This window comes from Lynx rufus, unplaced genomic scaffold (genome assembly GCF_022079265.1).
Source record: "Lynx rufus isolate CCGP_SWC_20201006 ecotype Redwood Valley unplaced genomic scaffold, mLynRuf1.p SCAF_5, whole genome shotgun sequence".
Lineage (NCBI taxonomy): Eukaryota > Metazoa > Chordata > Mammalia > Carnivora > Felidae > Lynx > Lynx rufus.
In genome coordinates this window covers 4,688,656-4,708,476 of record NW_025814867.1, presented here as the reverse complement: position 1 = coordinate 4,708,476, position 19,821 = coordinate 4,688,656, and the positions used below count along the sequence as shown (strand labels likewise).

Here is a 19,821-nt window from a genome sequence, read left to right as displayed (position 1 = left end):
CAAAATTGACGCAAAAGTTTGGACGTTTTGGGAAGGAAAACCTCAGTCCCGTGAAGCTAACCTCCTTTGTTTTCTTTATCCGAGTCCACAGCCGGTGAAGGAGGCGGTCGGTACAGGAGGCTGAGAGACGCTGGGTCATCAGCGTGCTCCTGGTGCTTCCCTCCCGCCAGTGAATTAATTCTGGCCATCTATGGGTTGAGAGAGGCCGCGGCCGGAGCCCTTGCAGACGTGCAGATTATCTTGAGTCAAGAGAACCCCCGTATATAACCACAGCCAGAGCGATGCACAGAGGCAGCTACTTCAATGGCCACAGTTCTCAAAAAGGCTTTGTACGCACAGTGTCAGCATCACCTGAACCTTGTCTGAACTGCAATATAGGTCCCATCCCAGACCTACCGGATCAGAGATTCTGGGGGCAGGGTCTCGTCTGTGTTTTCACAGCCTCCCCTCCCTAGCATGACGCTGGTGTATGCTCACGTGGCAACCAACTGCTCTCCGGCATTCTTTGGAGGGATTCATGAGGCTTCCTAACCCAGTGTAGATGCCTGAACGGTCTGTCCTGTGGCTTCGGGTAGTCCTTGTTGTGGAAGTGGGAGAAGAATTCAACCTCCCTGGGCCTCAGTTTCCCCAACCCTGAAGCTACGGGATTGTCTGGGATGATCTCATCCATTCTTTCCACGTGGTATTTTCTATGCTCGAGGATTCAAAACGATCCAGTGACCTTCTCAGACAGTTCTAGAACACATGGACAGATGGTCATCTGACAGCAGATGGATGAACAGTTATTACAACGTATCTATTTATATATTTCTATTTCTGTATCTATTTGCCTATCTTATGGTCTAGCTGAATCTGGAACATGGCAGCCCAGGTTTGGACTCCGATGACCTAAATTTGACACTTACCGGCTACTTATCATCTGTCAAATTGGGAAATTTGCAAGGGAGGTGATGAATATACAGGGTCCAGCACCGGGTCTGGAACTTGAAAGCTTCCAAAGGGCAGCCACAGTTACTTTGTTGCCTTATACCCACAAACCTGAGCATTATCTCCACCCCCGTTTAAAGCACATTCATCCCTTTCTTTCCTTATCCATCTCTCCCAATATTCCCCACGACACTCGAGCACAAGTGCTCCTACTTCGAGTGGGGCTGTGTGAGGCCCAGAACTGATGGTTCTGCGGTCAAACCCACGAAACCTAGAGCCACCGTCCAGGTAGATGGCTCCGGGCACTGATTCCAACGACTTCTAAGTCAGTCGGAAGAACTTCCCTAAAAACCTGCCCACGTATGCAAGTCACGTTAGTTAAAATCTTTCTAAGGGTCTGGAGTTTGTTTCCTCGTGGCAGCAAGTTTCTCGGCGGGGGGGGGGGTCTTTATCTTGAGGCTAAAAGGATGCCCACTTATCCTTAGAGGTAAGACCACTAAGGTCATCTTGGAGGAGCAAGGCAACTGGGCCGCCCCTGGCTCTTTCCGCACTTCAAGTTGGCCAACTGAAATTGTAACACGTGGCATCCTTCTCCTTGAAATGCCGTTTCTTCCTGGGGGGGGGGTGGTATATGGGATTCCATCAGTGCTCAGTCCCACCAAGATCCCTAGCTTACTCTCCTGCTCTGCATCACCTGCTGCGTTATGGCGTAGGCGACCAGCTCCCCCAGCCAGCAGCTGTTATATGCTTTCATCTGGTGTCTGTCAGACTGTCTTCAAATGCAGCCCTTTTTTTTTGTTTTGTTTTTTGACCAAAGATGTTAGCAAAATTCCTGTGTGGAGCATGAAAGAGGGAAAGGGCCACTCTGGCTAAAACAACAGAGGGAGAGGTGGCGGGAGGCCGTGGGTCCCCCACCCGAGTCGTCTCTACTGGGGCCCCCGAGCCCACCTCACAGCTGCTTCGGTTTGCGGATGGCTCCTTCTTCTGGGAATTGCCCTCAGCCAATGGGAAGTGTCTCCTGTAGGAGATGATGTACGTGCCCGCACCCACCCCTCCACTTCCGGCCAAAGACTGACCCGTACAGAGTGACACAGTCCAGTCATGTCGCCTTGAGACAGGAACAACTCGGTGGTGCAGCTGATGCCCCAGAGCCCCACTGTGGATCAGGGAAGACTTCACCTTAGGCTGCATTCTTGTTCAGTCCCGTCTCCTGTCCTCTCCTGCTTCCTTCCCTTCTTGTAGGTTTTTTCCTAAGAGCATGCCTTCAGTAAATTACATGCTTCTGAAGCTCATGCTTTGCTTCTAGAGACCCCAACTTAAGGTGAAAGATAAGGGAATAATAATAATAAAAAAAAACAAACAGAGAAGCCTGGTAACTTCTGCAGGTACATCAACTTTATGTGCTGGAAGCCAGCTTCCTCCGAGGTGCCTCTATATGATTTGGTGAATCTGACCACTGGGGACGAGGTCAAAGCTGTGGCTCCTCAATGGCCACTGTGAGTCTCACAGCTGCTGTCCAGAGCCTGGGAACCAGGTGCATGGGCTTTAAGAGTGCCATTTAGGCTCTCTGGACTGATGTCCAACCAGGCTATGGACAGACTTATAAGTGAAGGTCCAATGAAGAACCAGAAAGTGTCAGGGCGCCTGGGTGGCTCAGTCGGTTGAGGGTCCGACTTCGGCTCAGGTCATGATCTCACGGTTCGTGAGTTCGAGCCCCACATCAGGCTCTGTGCTGACAGCTTGGAGCCTGGAGCCCACTTTGGATTCTGTGTCTCCCTCTTTCTCTGCCCCTACCCTGCTCGTGCTCTCTTCTCTCTCTCTCTCTCTCTCTCTCTCTCTCTCAAAACTACACATTAAAAAAAAAAAAAAAAAGAACCAGAAGGCGTCCTTCCATGAAGCTGGAGGGCTTGGCACTTTGCTCTTGGCTCCCTACAGCAGTTTAAAATGTCTTTCGTTTTCGACCCTATGATTTATTATGAATTAGAGAATCAGGTTTTTTTTTTTACTTCCTTCTATCTGCAAAGGTCATCCTATGGGCAGTCTATGAAAGGAACTTTGCCGAAGTAATTCTAACCACAGGAACAAACAAATCACCTAGGAAACAGCGCGTATTGCTTTTTCAGGCAAGTTCATAAAACCCATGAAATTCTAGAGAACTTGGGTTATCAGACCCAGACTGAATGTATTCCTTCAGGAAAAAAGAGCATTCATAGCAAGAATCTGCACATTTGAGGGTTTGAGGGGTTTCAGTGGCTCGAGTCGTGATCTGACGTGAAGCCTCCTGATTTTACATTGTGTGCTTCCTTGAATTCATCAGAAGAACTGTAACTGCAGGTTTTAATTTTGTAAGCTGGATGTTTTTTCCTTTTGCTCCTTTTCTTTCCTCATGTAACTTATTCATGGAACATTTATCTGGATCATTTCGCTTATAGGCTATGTATCTGCCTGGCTATATCTACAGGCTATATAAAGAGTCCACTATGGCAGTTAGAAAAAAATCCACGCTGAAGTAATTGACGATAATGAGACCTTGTATTTAGGAACTTATCTTTTCAAATGTTTCAATTGGAAGGTCAGGTCCTCCGGGAGTGATTCCCAACAAACTGACCAACATATGAAGCATCCGGTAAAAATGTGTTAATTGAACAAATGGATACCAGCTTTGCCTTTTAAGCAAGAATTAGGAAACACAAAACCTATCAGGAACGCAGAAACTGGCTTGTAGAAAATGCAGCCAAGAACCAGGATATATCAGCAAAAGCCTGACGAACTTCCAGACCAATCACTAAGTAAAAATCACAAACAAGGAAACAAACCCCGAAGACACAACAATCCTCTATTTATCTCCCTCTGTTGTCAATGTCTTTAGCATGTTTTTTTTTTTTAACCTGGTAGTCCATTAGGGTTCAGTTTCCATTCTGTTTTAAGGACCATGAAATTCCAACCAGTTTGATGACTGATTGATCTTCCAACACGAAAGCAAATTAGAAGAAGCAAGTTGAAAGCCTCAAAGCAGTCTGCAGAGAGAACTGGCCTTCGAGAAGGAAGGTTAGAAAAATGGTGGAATCGGGCACAAGAGCCAGGAGAGCAGTGCAGAATCCTCGGTACAAGGGACAAAAACTCCCCTACGTGCATAAAGTTCAATAACTTGTGTTTACATGGGAATCCCGACTAATTAGGAAAAGTCAAGTACAAAACCGATATAATTGCTTTGAAATTGACAGAGCACATGCACCTCTGTTATAAGTGAATGAAATTCCATGTGGCATATTCTGGGTTTGAAGGCAGGGAAAGGTGAGCCAGATTAGAGAGATTTGCAAGGACGATTCTCAACAGGGACACGCCTGGCACACACGAGGACATGTTCTCTGTTATTAGGAAGGTTTGACCAACTAGGATGACCCCTTTCTGAGCGTCCTTCCCTGATAAGGTTTCCTGGTACTTCTCTGAGGTGCAAGGAACTCACTTCCCCCAAGATATGGAACTCCAAGAAAATGCTTCTGGAAGAAAACGTCGTCACTGAGTTTGCATGGTAGTATTAATGTTATCAGCCAATCATCCCTAGCATTTTTCAATCATAAATCTGATTTAAAAGATTTACTGCATCTGTATCATGTGACTATTATTATTGCTTTTCCCAGGAACTTCGTCTCAAATTTCTTAATAAGAGTCAGTAGGAAAATACTGTTCAATGAACAGAGATCCAATTTATAAATTTTTTTCGTATGTGTGTCGAAGTCACATGTACCCCACCCGAAGAAACCTCGGTTTAATATCATCTAAAGAGATGTAGTTAAAGAAATCAGTCTGCAAATCTCATTCAGCTTATTAAGGGGCCTCCTGGCTGAACACGGCCTCCACCCCCGTGCAGTCTGGCTCTCCGTGGAGGAACCAGGCGCTCGCCCTGGTCTTTGAAAGTCCTCTGAGGCTTGCTCTTTTCCTCTTCCTTCCCTTTTCCCCTCTGCGTGTTCTTGAGACTGGATTGTTCCCCTTCCCGATTTAGGTTCTCTCCAGGCCGGTCCACCTGCCACTTCCCTGGTACAGCATTAATGGCTCCTCTTGTCCTCACTCTTCAAATCTAACTCTCTCCTCTGCCCAGCTTCTAAGATGTTCATCTGACCTCGTCGACTTTCCTGACCTGCGCCTTCTTCCCCATGTGCAAAATCAATCACGCCAATCCTACTGTCTCCATCTTTGAAAGGTCATCCGTAAGACAGAATTCACGCTCCACGTTGCTCAAGTTTACTGCGGTTGCTACCCAGACATGCTTGCACAGGGCTTCCTCCCTTTAACTTTTTAGGAAGCGTCCCGAGTTCTTTGTTCTCCCTCACGCCTCGCGTCACCACTCCCAGCAAATCTCATGGGTTCTCCTTTCACAACGTTATCCTGAAGCCTGTTGCTTCTTAGAGATTCTGCCAACTAATACCTGTGCCCACACAGCATTCTCCCTCATCTGGACTACTCTAGCTTTCTAAGTGGCCTCCTTATTTCCACCCTTGCTATGCTGTAGTCCCACTGCGTGCAGCGGCCTCGGGAACCTTTGTACGGTGTAAACCCGGTACTGTCCAGACCCGCTTCCTCCCGGGCTTTCTCAAGTGGTGGTCTCTCCAAGTGAGAGCAAAACCCAGATTCTTTAGCATGGCCCTTGCAGACCCACAGGATTTAGCTGGCGCTGTCTAGAAGAATGTTCCGCAATGATAAAAATGTTCTGTAATCGACTGTGTCTACTGTGGTAACCACTCGCCATAGGTGATTACAAGCACTCGAAGCGTGGCTAGTGGGACAAAAGAACTGAGTTTTTAATGGATTTAAAATCAGGGAGCCACACATACGTCACGGCTACCATACTGGACAGTACGGTTCTAGCCCCGGGACTTACCTCTTTAGAGGTGAGTATCGCCTTCTGGGCTCAGCACTCAGCCACAAGCACCCAAGGTTTCTTGCTGTTCCTCAAGGCACACAAACCTGTTCCCGCCCAGGGCTTTGTCCAGATCTCTCCCCTACTCTCCTCTCACCCTAGATCTTGAAATGACAGCTGACACCCTCACTCCATTCTGGGCTGTGACTCAAGGTCCCTTTCTCGTAGAATCCGTCCCCGATCAGAAAAGCTCTAATGCTACCTGCTTCCACGCGGCACCCTTCCACAGAGCCTGCGCACTGCCTGAAATAAACGTTATGCATTTTGTCACCTTGTTCGTTATTGGTCTTCTCTACTTTCCCCAGAAGTGTGGGTATGGAGTAGGTGGGAAATTGGCTTTAGGCAGAGGTGAGGTTTCTCTAGGCGATTCTGAACAAAGGGACAGAAGGGCGCAGGAGTTCAGCGTGTTGGCGAGGGAGTAATTACGATGATGACAAAAAGGAATCTGGGAACCTAAAATGCGTGAGGGACAAATAAAAGGCGGTGAGCTTGCCGGCTAAGGGATTTTATGGTCTGGTCGGGCTGAAACACTCCTGGAGTAGAGGTGTCAGAGGGGATTAGATGGAAAGATGCCAGGTCACAGGACGGGAAGCCTCTCGGGGATGATCACAGAAGCCGGTGGGGATGTAGAAGAGAACGGAAGACGAGACCTTAGGAGGAGAAAAGCTCAAGGACTGAAAAATCCAGGGTATCCGGAGGAGTCACCTGCAGCCCGTGAACGTCGCCAACGGTCCGGCCAGAAGTGAGGCTGCAACGGGTGACAGCGGGCCTGGCTCTGCCATCGCGGGGGACAGACAGACCCGCCAGGGCGGGCAGGTGACTGCGGAGTGTGTGTGGGGGGATGCTGACCCTGGGGAGGGTGGCAAACAGGGCCGGATCAGCAGGCGAGCAGATCTGTGTGGAGGGCGGGCACACGGTGACAGGGCTTCTACCAGTGACCAGCATCACCGGGGCGAGGGGCCGTGGGGATCCCTCCCCGAGTTCTCCAAGTTACCCTGCTCTGATAAAACTCAGAGTGTTGGAGATGGAGGGAGGGCAGCCGGGGGTCCTCTAGCACCTCTTCTTACTACTTTCCCTCATGTCGGTTTGGGGGGCAAAGAACAGTGGCATTCCTGTTCCGGATCCCTCCTCTTGGGCCTCTTCTTGTGTCCGGACTCAGTCCTCCAGGCCATGGTCACAGCCGCGGCCGGCCCTGGGGGAAACATGCCGACGGGAACTTCAAGCTCTGGGGCCCTTAGCAACAGGCAGCGCGGGCAAGCTTCGTTTCCAGATCAATGAAGCACCCCCCGGGGGCTGACAGCCATCTTGTCTCCTGGGGGGGGTCATCGAGGATGACTTCTGGTTTTCGGGCTCGGGTTGGTGGACTTCGTGCATCATGCTCACATGCGGGTGAGAATACGTAAAGAACTGGGCTGGCATCTGAGTTGAGAACGAGGGGTTTGGTTGAGGGGGGGCTGACTTGAAAAGGTATGGGGGGGGAAGCAAGACAGGCTGTCCAGAAGGTAGCCGGGTATGTCAGTCGAGAGCTCAGAAGACCGATGTCAGGGCTGCATGCAGATTTTCAAGCTACCGGCCGGTGGGTGAAATGGAAACAGGTAAGACGTGCCAGGAGGCACGCAGAGAGATGACGGAGAGTGACAAGGGACTGAGGGCTGACAGCAGGAGGCTGGGGAGGACCAACACGGGAGTGACGGCTGGAGGGGAAGTGATAGCCCGAAGGGCCAGAGAGGAACTGTTCTACCAATAGGAAGGGAATCAACGAAGTGAGGGATTTAAGGAGCGGGCACTGGGGTTTAACAGAGCCCCTGATCCCAACCCGGATCGAGGCACCGATGCTGTATAAACACAGAGAACTACAAAACCGGGTGTGCACAGCATGGGAGCGCAGGGGCACCCCGCTAGAGAAAGTGAGGATAGGGAGAGATTGAGGGGAGGTGCAGGGCTCCTTCTACGACAACTCATCCAGAGATGCTATTAAGATTTAAAGGAAATGAATAAGCTTATGGAAAAAACCAAATTAACAAACCTGAATCATGCCAATTTGTAAAAAAAAAAAAAAAAAAAAAAAAAAAGAGAGAGAGAGAGAGAGAAAGACAGAAGAGAAAAATAAAAAACAATGTGTTCAAAATTTATTTGAAAATAGGTGCTAGGTCTAGATATTATTAGCAGGGTTTTTTCCCCCCACACATCAAATGAGGGGCTCTGGGTTCTACAAATTGTTCCACAGAAAAAACAAAAACAAAACAAGTGAAAGCCTCCGTGGACATCCTCTCAAATTGATTTCTAAAACTTGGCATATTCTTAAAGATAAAATCTGACCAAGAACACAAAGTAACAGTCACAGAACAATCTCCCTTATGTATATGGATGTAAAAATAATACAGTATTGGCAATCAAATCCCAGCAGTTTATTAAAAGAAAATCCTCATGGCCAAGTAGGATCTTTTCCAGGAATGTAAGAAGGGTTTAATATTAGGCTATCTATTAATATAATCCATCACATAAAGAGGCCAAAGGACGAGAAAAAAAAAATCACATGATTACTTTGATACTTGCCAAAAAATCGCTGGAAACAATTCCACGTCCATTCCTGATGGAAATTCTTAGTAAGCTAAGAACATTCCCCATCTTAACACGAGAAAGACTGTCTCAGTTTAATTGGGAACAGGAGTGGGAAGTCTGGGATTTGTAGAGAAGGGGGTCTTAAGAAATGATTTGGTTGCAAATGGATTTGTCTTGAAGTTAAATTTGCAAAACACCACCTTGTATTTCTTAGGCGGAATGTGTAAGTTTGTAGTGGCTTTCCCAGGGGGTTGATGAACAAGAGTGCTAAGGCCACCCCGTAGTACCAACAACTGTACAATAAACACTTATAGACAGTGTCCATTTACAGTAAAATATTGCTGGCATTTATTTTTTTTTTAATTTTTTTTTTCTTTTTAAATTTTTTTTTTCAACGTTTATTTATTTTTGGGACAGAGAGAGACAGAGCATGAACGGGGGAGGGGCAGAGAGAGAGGGAGACACAGAGGGAAACAGGCTCCAGGCTCTAAGCCATCAGCCCAGAGCCCGACGCGGGGCTCGAACTCACGGACCGCGAGATCGTGACCTGGCTGAAGTCGGACGCTTAACCGACTGCGCCACCCAGGCGCCCCATATTGCTGGCATTTAAAGTGGGCCAGGTATTAGCTCCATACCTCCGCTCATATTTACCCTGTTTGGGGAGTTCTCATGCAATAAGCCTTATCCCAAGCCTACTCTACTCCCCCACCTCCCAAAATGAGAGTTATATTTAGAGAGGCAAAATTATTATTGCAGGTATTATGATAATCTAATAACAATAGCTAGCATTTACTTATTATGGGCTCAACACTGTGGTAAGCGCTTAGCATACACTCCTTAATTTAACCCTAGCGATGATGCTGCAGACGGGATTATGCTCACTTTCCAGAAAGAACAGTGAAGGTCAGGAAAGGGAAGGACAGGGAAGCTTATATAAGCGGCATCTCAAAGTGGCGCCGTGGGATTTGGACCACTAAGCGACACTGTATTTCCTTATTGATGGAATGGATGAAATGGAACCTAAAAGATCTTAGATTATAAAATTAATATAAAACAAATTTCCTGTATGTCAGTTCTCACCACGGGTGGTTCATAACGGTAACCCAGAGTATAAAATACCCAAACAATACCTAACAGAGAATTGGGCAAAAAGTATTTGAGGAAAACTCCCAAGCACTTACAAATGTCATAAAAGACACATCGACGACGAAAGATACGTATACTATGTTCCTGGATACGAAATCCCGTCACTTGTAAAGATTTCACTGAAACGATCTTCAAAGCTTCACGCAAGTACTTTCCAAATATTATTTTTGTAACTTGATGAAAAAACAAAAAAGGTATGCAGCTAAGTAAATAAAACTCCCAGGATGGTACCTGTATTGCCAATTATCTATTATAAAGCTACAATAATTAAAACATTATAATAGTAATGCCAAAATACTCTATAGTAATATATGCAAAATCACTAGAATTTAACAGATAACTCTAAAGGAGAACTTAGTACATATTAGCATTTATTACATAATAAATGTAACATTTCAAATCAGCAAAAAAAAGGATGAATTATTCAATAAATGGTTTAGAAATACTTATTAATCCCTGGGGGAAAAGTTAGAGTTCTTCCATACCACATAACACCATAAATTCCAGATGGATTAAGGTGATAAAATGAACAAGTATGTATTAAGAATCTAGAGACACAAACAGGTTAATATTTATCTGCTCCCAGGGTGGGGAAGACTCTTCTAAATATATGGAAAAAAGAAGCCACAGCTAAATGAATCGGAGACATTTAACAACATAAAAGAAATCTTCTAGATTGAAAATGTAATAAAATCAAAAAGCAAATTTCAGTCTGGGAAAATGTTACAACATCTATGAAAGATCATCGCTTTAATATTTATAAAGAATTTTTAAAAATCAATAGGAAATGGATGAATGTTCTATTAAAATGGATGAGGACATGAGCAGATAATATGCAAAAGAAAGACTAGTTTTTAAAACACAGAAATAACCCTGTGTGTAGTTAAAACAATAAGAAAACCCCATATGTTTTTTGTCCTTCAAATTTTCTGATGTAAAAGGCTACAATATTATAACTCAACCAAAAAAGCCCAAACAACCTGATTTAAAAACGGGCAAAGGCCTTGAATGGGCATGTCTCCAAAGGAGACATACAAATGGCCAATAAGTGCGTGAAATGATGCTCAACTTACCACCAGGGAAATACAAAATAAAAACCATGATGGGATACCGTTTAATGCCCAGGAGGATAAAAAATTTAAAATAAAACAAAACAGAAAATAACAAGTGTTGGAGAGGATGCAGAGAGACTGGAACCCTGGTTCCTGTGAACAAGGGTTTTGCTGCTGTGAGTCTAAAATGGTGCAGCCAGTGGGGAAAAAGCAATACGATGATGCCTCAAAAAACCAAACAAAAAACTTACCATGTAATATAGCAATCGCTTTTTGGGCTATACACATAAAAGAAATGAAAGCAGGGACTTGGACTGATACTTACATACCCAAGTTCGTAAGAGTACTATTCACAATAGCCAAAAAGTGGAAGCAACTCAAATGTCCACTGATGGGTGAATGGATAAATAAAATGTGGCATATTCATACAATGGAATACTATTCAGCCTTAACAAAAGGCGATTCTGACATATATTCCAAAACCTGAATGAACCTTAAAGATTTATGGTAAGTGAAATAAGCCAATGACAAAGGGATGAATATTACGTGACTCCTCTGATATGAGGTACCTAGAGTAGTCAAATTCATAGAATTGGAAACTAGAATGTCAGAGGCCAGGGAAAGGAGATGGGGAATAACTGTTCAATGGGCACAGAGTTTCAGTCTGGGCAGGTGACAAGGTTCTGGAGATGGATGGTGGTGAGGGTTGCACAACAGTGTGAATGTATTTAATGTCACAGAACTGTACATTTAAAAATATGGTTAAAATTGGAAATAGTATGTTATGCATATTTTACCACCAATTAAAAAAAAAACCACCTAGGGGGATTGGATAGAGGGGATATTTGAAAAACAAAGAATGAACTAGAAACAAATTTCTCACCAACTTGGGTTGATGATAAAGAAATCTTAGCATAGCCATAAAGTGGAAAATACACACAAACATACATATTTCCTGAGAATTCATAATCACAGATTGCCTTTACATAGATTTGAGGCTCGAATTTCTACAACACAGTTTGGTCTGAGAACCCCCAAACTGAAGAAGTAACAGAAAATTGGGTTCTCAGTTAATGATACCCTGGGATACTTGCAGAAGCAAACACACTTGAGTGGTCTATATCACGGGTAGAACAAAGGTGGCAATTCAGTTCAATCATGAATCTCGACCCCTACCTCACACCATACCAAAAGAGCAATTCCAAGTGGATTATAAACCTATGTGTGAAAGGCAAAACATAACATTTCTGGGAAAGAATGTAAGAGAATACCTTCATGCCTCTCGGGTAAGCAAAGATTTCATAAACAGAACACAGAAAGCACTAACAACCATAAGAGGGTGAATTAATAAACTAATTAAATAAGAATTTCTGTTAGGAAGAGAAGAGGTGAGCTGCAGAGTAGGAGACGATATCTCCAATACATTTATCTCTGAAGGTAGTTGTATCTAGAATCATGTAATGAATTCCTGTAAATTAAAAGGAAAATGACAGACAACCTAACAGGAAAAGAAACAAAAGGCTTGACCGACTACTGCACCCAAGAGAACATTCAAATGCCAAAAAGCACAAAAACTGCCAACTGCTAAATTCGTTATTCGTTGTGGAAATATAAGTTAAAAACAGTGGGATGCCATTAATCTCCTATGACAACGGCTGCAGTGAAAAAGACAGACAATAATACCAAGTATTGGTAGGATAAGGAGGAGGCTGAACTCTACATTGTTAGAGGGAGTATGAATTAGTACAGCTACTTTGGAAAGCTGACAATGCCTACCAAGGCTGAACCCATGTCTGCCCTACAACCCAGCAATGCTGCTCCAACAGATATCTATAAGGATAGATAGAAAATATCTATAAGGATAGATAGAAGATATCTATAAGGATAGATAGAAGATACCTATAAGGATAGATAGAAAATATCTATAAGGATATATATAAGATATCTATAAGGACATATATAAGATGATCATAGGGTCCTACTTGAAGCAGCCCAAACCAAGAAATAATCCAAATGTTTATCATCAGTAGAGTGGATACATAGTGAACCATTCCTACTGTGGAATGCTATACAGCAAGGAAAATGAAAATGATTGCTACACGCACGGGCATACATGAAGCTCGTAACATCCTGCTAAGTGACAGAAGCCAGGCATAAAAGAGTCTCCACTACATGATTCCATTTCCACAAAGCACACATGACTGAAATTAATTTATGGTGTTAGAAGGATATCGTTTACTTTTGGGGAGCTAGAGATGACAGAAGGGGGTCTGAGGGAGATTCCACAGTGCTGGTAACATCTGATTTCTTGACTTTTGCATTGGTTACAGACAGATCAAAAGTTTATTGTTTGAAAATTAATTAAGCTGGAATCTTATGATGTGTGCACTTTTTGGTAGGATGCCATATTTCAATAAAAAAGTTTACTAAGAGATGAAACGCTACGGTAATAGTCTTTCTTGAGGGCACCGTGTCAATGAGAATACGAGACCTTGGAAGTGTTTATATCCAGACCCAACAGCTCTACTTCCTATGAAACCAGTCAGAAATATATTCAAATGTTTATGTATCAGGATATAAATTTCAAAGTTTTTACTATTTATTTATTTATGTATGTATGTTCGTATGTATGTTTAATTATTTTTGACAGAGTGAGAGCGGGGAGGGGCAGAGAGAGAGGGAGACACAGAATCCAAAGCAGGTTCCAGGCTCTGAGCTGTCAGCACAGAGCCCGACGCGGGGCTTGAACCCACAAACTGTGAGATCATGACCTGAGCCGAAGTCGGATGCTTAACCGACTGCGTCACCCAGGTGCCCCAAATTTCAATGTTTTTAAATATGTGAAAGGTAAAAAGAACCTAAATATGCAGTCAGAAGGGACCAACGAAATAGATGCGGCCTAACAGTGAAGTAGAATGTTGTACTATTTTTATTATTCATGTTATTGATTATCTCAGAGTACATGGGAAATTTCTGTATAACATCAGGTTCAAGAAAAAGTACATCGTGCATTTACGTATACACTATTCCAATTTTGTTTCAAGTACGTGTGTGCACACATATAAAGGAAATGTAAGTGGAAAAATATGGCAAGTAACGAAACAACCCTTATATCTAGGTTGTATGATAAAGAACTTTTTTCTTTATAGTTTTCTGTCTTCCACCTTTTATTTTTGATTATGAAAATAACATAATAAGAGCATAGCTAGCCTTGTAAATCCAGCTGCATCTGAGACATGCTTAAGATTATCTGGCCGTGTGAAAGTCAACAGTGGGTCACTTGTCAGAGCCATTTGTTTGGAAAGGAAGGATAAATGGGAAGGGAAGAAGAGTAATCACAAATGGTTCCTTCAGGTACGGTGGTTGGAAAGAAGAGAATCTCGACAATCTACAATTCGTACTCAATTCTTATTCTCTCTTCAGTTTCTTTGATGGTCTAAGCCAGCGTTCCTCCAACTTGGCTGTACGATGAAATCGCTAAGGAAGCTCTACAACAATACTCATGCTTGGGACCCTCGTTCAGAGATTTCAGTTTAGCGCTCTAACCTGTGGACTGGACTCCCCAAGAGATTTGGATGCAAAGTCAAGGTTCCATCATCTCCCCTGAGTAGAAGTTAAAATCCTTACCAATGATAGCTTCATATATGTGTATGGGACAAGCTGGGCACAAAGACAGCACTCAATAAACAGCTGCCGATTGATGGACACACCCTTTCCGGGAGATGCATCCTCATGGTGAAGAGATTTTTCTCCCCTAACTTGGATGGTGGTCCACGTCCAGAGAGAACCATCCAGGAATAAGGGGAGTCCTTGGTTCCTGGCTCCAATGGGCCACTGGGTGGCTTATATCACCCTTTCAAAATTGAAGCCACAGGCTGGTGAGTCTGTGGCTTATCTTCCCGGGGATACAAAACAGCTAAGGTGTAACACGCTCTACAGTCAACAGCATCGGTATAGTCCAAAGGGAGAGAAACTCAGTTATACTATTGCAGTATCGGGTTTGGTTACTGAAATGATTTCGGTGATATCTGGGGTTGGCTGGTGACAGAAGTCATCTAATGTGAAGCAGGAAGAGAAAGTCAACAATGTCACACGCTTTTAAATGCTTAAAACGTAGTAGGTCACTGGCCTTACAGAAACAAAACAAAACATGTCAACTGGGTATCAGCATGCCCACTCTAGAGATTAGGAAGCTGAGGCTCAGAGAGGTTAGGCAACCATCCCACAGTCACAGGGCAACTGATAAGAAAAGATCTCAACTCTCGTCTATTGGACCTCAAAACCTATAATCTCTCCACATCATCAAAACGTGACCTTGGGTCATCTAAGTGATGGCCAAGGGCATCCATATTAAACCTTCACATTAGACCCTCGTAAGGTTTTCTATGTTGCCAATAAGTCGGTAGGAGAAAAGATATTCACTGAAATAAGAGATGCTGAAACATGACATTTTTCTTAGTATTCCATGCTCTCTGTCAGCACTTAAAAAAAATGAGGTTGTGGTCTTTCTGGAATCGTTAATGGAAAGACAGAAGGGTGAGGTTCATCAGTGGCTTTCAAACTCTTCAATGCAACTAATTTTATGAAAAAGAAAACCACATGAACTACATTACTACTTCTGTTTACAGGAATGTGCCCTGGGGACTAAACTCCAAGACACTTAGCAATGTGTGTGATTTGAGGCAAGTCATTGCCTCTTCCTCTTGGCCTCTGTTTCCTCAAGAGAAAAAAGGAGAGGATATTTAAATAACCAGTGAAGGTGACAGAGAGTTTACTGATCTGACCTAAGCCATGGATCCTTTCCCCGGACGCTGCACATCTACACGTAACTGCACGATGCTCAATGCCGGTTCTGGTTGTTCACGGATCTCCCAAGGACCATCCGTGCCCCCCCCAAGAATTTACTGACCCTCGACAGAAAAGGATGTGAGCATGTGATAATGGTAGTCATGTTTCCCGAAGAAGCTTTCAGAGATGCAGCCTGAAATATTTATGGATGAAATGATTTGACGTTTGGAACTGGGTTTCAAATGATCCAGTGTGTGTGAGGAGGGACGGCGGCGGTAGTGGGAGGTAAGAGATGAAAAGAGACCATCCATGAATCAATCGGTCATTGGTGAAGCCAGGTGATTAGTCACAGACCAACTGATCTTTATACTGTTTTCTCTGCTTTTGTGTATGTTGACATTTTCCGTACCAAAACTAATATACACAATAGAAAGTACCTGTAATTTAAAAAAACGCTGAGAGTAGATGATCTCCAGTGTTCCCAGCGCCCATAATCTATGATGTACCGTTCCAAACAGTCTGCAAAAAAAGTGGACTTCTGGAAACATCTTATGGGCTCAGGGCACCGAACCATCATCGTCCTCTCTTAATGGACTCTCTCGACCAAAGGATTTATCGCGGCCCCCCTTTCTAGATGATTCTGTGACATCCCATTTAGTTGTTTCCATAAGTATATTTTCAGGGGCGGGGAGGGGGACAGTAGAAAAACCAAACAACCGAGAAGCTGGACAAGACTTGGTTTTTCATCATTTCACATGATAATGTGGCTCAATTTATTTTCAAAGATTTCTTCTCGAGAGAAGCCCGAAATACTGCTGTAGATGACTTTGAGTGGCGTGTGGAATACTTGAGTGGGGTGTTAGGGGAACCAGGAGGAAGGCCAACAGTGCCCAAGCGGGACAGGGAGTTGTGGTGGAGGGCTGGGCTCCAGAGCTATGCCGCTGGGGCTCTGGCCTAGCTGTGGCTCTCAGCTAGCTCTGTGATCTTGGGCAAGTCCCCTAACCTTTCTGAGCTCTGCTTCCTATTCATAAAATAAGTCCCTCTCACAGGGTGATTGTGAAGATTCAAGTTGTACCTGATACACGGCACACATTCAGCAGATGCTGACCATAGTTCGCTCAGCTACGCGAATACAAAAGCAGATCTTCAAAAAGATGTATGACATAGATCAAAATGTTATCGGTAGTCACCTCGGGATGGCGAGCCCATGAGGGACTTTTTTTTTTTTTCTTTCTTTTTTTTGGTCTGGGCTTTTCAAATTTCTACAAAGGGTATTTGTCACCCTTCCAATCAGAGAAGAAAAGGGGTTTTGTTTTTGGTTTTTTTTAGGAAGTAATTTTAAAAGTCTTTCTTGAGGAAGCTTAGTGCTCAGAGGGACCTAAAACATTTTAGTGGTATTTTCACAGATCATCTCAGAAGTGCCTACTACTGCCTTGTTCCTACTTTCCTTCCTTTCCTTCCATCCTCAGGGTGGAACATCCGTGTAAACAGCCGTGAGCTTTCAAATCTGACACTCCTGGTGTAGAATAAATAGAGCCTTCTTAGGTGTAGGCGGTTCAGCCTTTCTGAGGGACAAGGGCTTTGAGAATATCACCAATGCCACCCCAAAAAACTCACATTCAGCCACACTGTTTTGCGTTCAGCTTCCTGGGGTTCATGGCCCCCCGGCGGCCCACCTCCACCGACAAGAACACCGACCATAAATTTCGGGCCGTATACGCGCACTTCAGGTGTCTAGGCCACTTGGAGAAAAACTGGCATGTGCGAAATTTGAAACCACAGTCAGATAAATCAGTGGATAATTACGGGTATCGCATATGTAGTTTTTCCTCTGCCAAGGAATTTGCATTGGGGTATCTATAAATAGCAAATCCATACAGTGTGTTTAAACCAGGCTGCTGCATCCTCAAATGCGAAGCCCCCTCCAGAACACGCCTACTGCGGGAGCAGCAGGCCCAACTGAGAAAGTCGAGTACTAGTCTCACTCTTGAGTTCTGCTGCCTTCATTTACCGTATTCTAGATCATCTCTGAGACGGCCACTAACCCACACCACCCACAGCCCTCAGGTGGCTGACGGTCAGTGACAAGACAGTGATGAGATGCCCAGAAACTTCCAGTCAGAGGACAGGTGGTGTGTGTGTGCGTGCAGGGTGTGAGGCTGCTTCGGGGCGGGTCATCTGTGGTGGGGTGGACCCGCCTCAGCTCAGGAGGGAAAAGGATAAACCCTGATGGAGCTCTTACAGGTACTGGGCCGTTTCATGAATTCTTAACAGTGGTTCTGGAAGGGGGGGGCGGTGGGGCTTCTGCCCCATTTCCAACTGAGATTTAGGCAAGTTGACACGTATATCCCTGATCAGACATCGGCCATAAAATGAAATGAAACAAGATAAGATAAAGTAAAGTATAAGATAAAATAAAACAAAATAAAATAAAATAATAAAATAAAATAATATAATAAAATAAATAAAATAAAGCAATAAAATAAAATAATAAAATAAAATAAAATAATAAAATAAAATAAAATAATAAAATAAAATAATATAATAAAATAAAATAATATAATAAAATATATAAAATAAAATAATAAAATAAAATAAAATAAAATAATAAAATATATAAAATAAAATAATAAAATAAAATAGTATAATAAAACACATAAAATAAAATAATAAAATAATAAAATAAAATAAAGTAAAATAAAGTAATAAAATAATAAAATAAAATAAAATGAAATGAAATGAAATAAAGTAAAATAACGGAAAGTAAAATAAAATGCCAAGCTCTCTTTGATGGTTTATTGCCAGAGGCTGAGATGTGTCCCAGAGCCCAGCATCACTTACACCGAGAGCCACTTAGCTGGGATTTTGATCCTGTGGGTTTGCCAACGGCTCTGACGGGTGTATGCAGAGGGACAGAGGGATGAGGCTTGTCTCTGCCCCGTCTGACCTGCCCTCCGAACCGGCATCCCCCTTGCCTTCGCTCCTGCACAGCAACTGCCCAGCATTCCGAAGATGCCTGGGGAGCTCTCAAGGAGATCTGCACAAGGCGCCAGGAGCCCCGCACGTAAAGGAATCCTCGCGACCACAAGCTCCATCTTACGATTTTCACCCCGGGCCGCGAGGCCATGTGGCGGGTCACCGCCAGCGGCCACGCTTTACGCCCTCCGCGTCCAAGATTCCCAAGCACGTGCCCGGCACCCAGCAGCGTTTCAGGGGAAGCGGAACCGTGGCAGGGGTGCTGCGGGGGTGGCTCTGTGTATGTGCGTTAGCGCCACTCGCAAAAGCAAGTGTAAGTTCTTCACGTATTAACTTCCACAAGAGGAACAGCAACTTTCCCACGCACGCGGCTCTTCCCTTCGCTCGGCTTCTCCGAAGTCAGGGGTGAGCCCTTGACTTAAGCCAAACGTCTCGTGTCGGAGACGCCCGGGACACAGACAACCCCTGGCCGGCCGCAGGCGCCCTAGCCCTTCCGCAGGTGCATCCCTCGCTGTCTATCCTCCTTCGGCCTTCAGAAGCCGCTCAACACCCACCCCGCGCTTGGGGCCCCGGCGGGCGGAAAGCGCGGAACCGCCCAGCCGCCAGCCACCCGCGAAAGCGGTCTCTCTGAGCCCGGGAGTCGGGGCGCACCGCCCGGCGTGCGCTCCGGGGGGGAGAAGCCCGCGCAGCCTCGGGTCTGCGTGGGCAGGAGGCCGGGTCCACGCGACGCGCTCCAGCAGCTCTCCTGCGCGTCCCGCCCGACACTCAGGTCTCGGGGGAGCCCGGCTCCAGCTAGGGGCACGTCTCCCGCCGGCACCGGCGCCAGTCCGGGGACACGACGGTGGACACGGAGAAGGGCAGGAGGAGAGTGAGTTCGTGCTCTCTTGGGGCGAGTGCGCGCGGTACCTTGGATTCCTGGCTGCCGGTGGATGCCGGAGAGGGCGGCTGCTCGGCGCTCGGCGCCTCCTTGGGCAGCCCGTCCACGCCGTCCTCGCGGGCGCCGCTCGGGGGGATCATCGTGGCGGCGCGGGAACGGAGTTGGGCTCCCGGAGGAACCGCGAGGCTGGCCTTCCCGCCGCACGCCGGCGCGCTCGCTCAGCGGCCGGTCCCGGGGGCCCCCATGCCCGCCCCGCCCCGCCCCGCCGCCCCCGCGCCCTCCCCCGGACTCGCCGGTGCGCACGCCCGCGGCCCCCGGCCGGCCCAGCGCACGGGCGGGACTGGCAGCCGGGACTGGCAGCCGGCAGCGGGGCGCGGGGGAGGCGGGGCGGCGGGGCGGGGCGGGGCGGGGCGGGGCTGCGCGGCCGCCGCGGGGGGCGGGGGTCAAGGCGCGGGGCGTCCTGCCGCCCGGCCGGACGCGCGTCGCCCGGGCGCGGCGCGGGGGTGCCCGGGAGGGGCGGTGCGGGGACGAGACGCCCGAGGAGGAGTCGGCCGGGAGGGAGCACCTGCGCCCGC

At 45.9% G+C, this 19,821-nt stretch overlaps 1 protein-coding gene across 6 annotated transcripts in view; it reads right to left on the bottom strand.

Annotated features, from left to right (window-relative positions):
* The window catches only part of STAC (SH3 and cysteine rich domain), a 140,766-nt gene extending 121,289 nt beyond the window's left edge, over positions 1-19,477 (bottom strand). For all 6 annotated transcript variants that reach the window (XM_047099720.1, XM_047099721.1, XM_047099724.1 and 3 more), the window contains exon 1: positions 19,276-19,477. In XM_047099720.1, coding sequence (XP_046955676.1) covers positions 19,276-19,386 — 111 coding nt within the window. In that variant the 5' untranslated portion in view covers positions 19,387-19,477. The remainder of the gene's footprint in view (positions 1-19,275) is intronic.
* Positions 19,478-19,821: the final 344 nt, after the last annotated feature.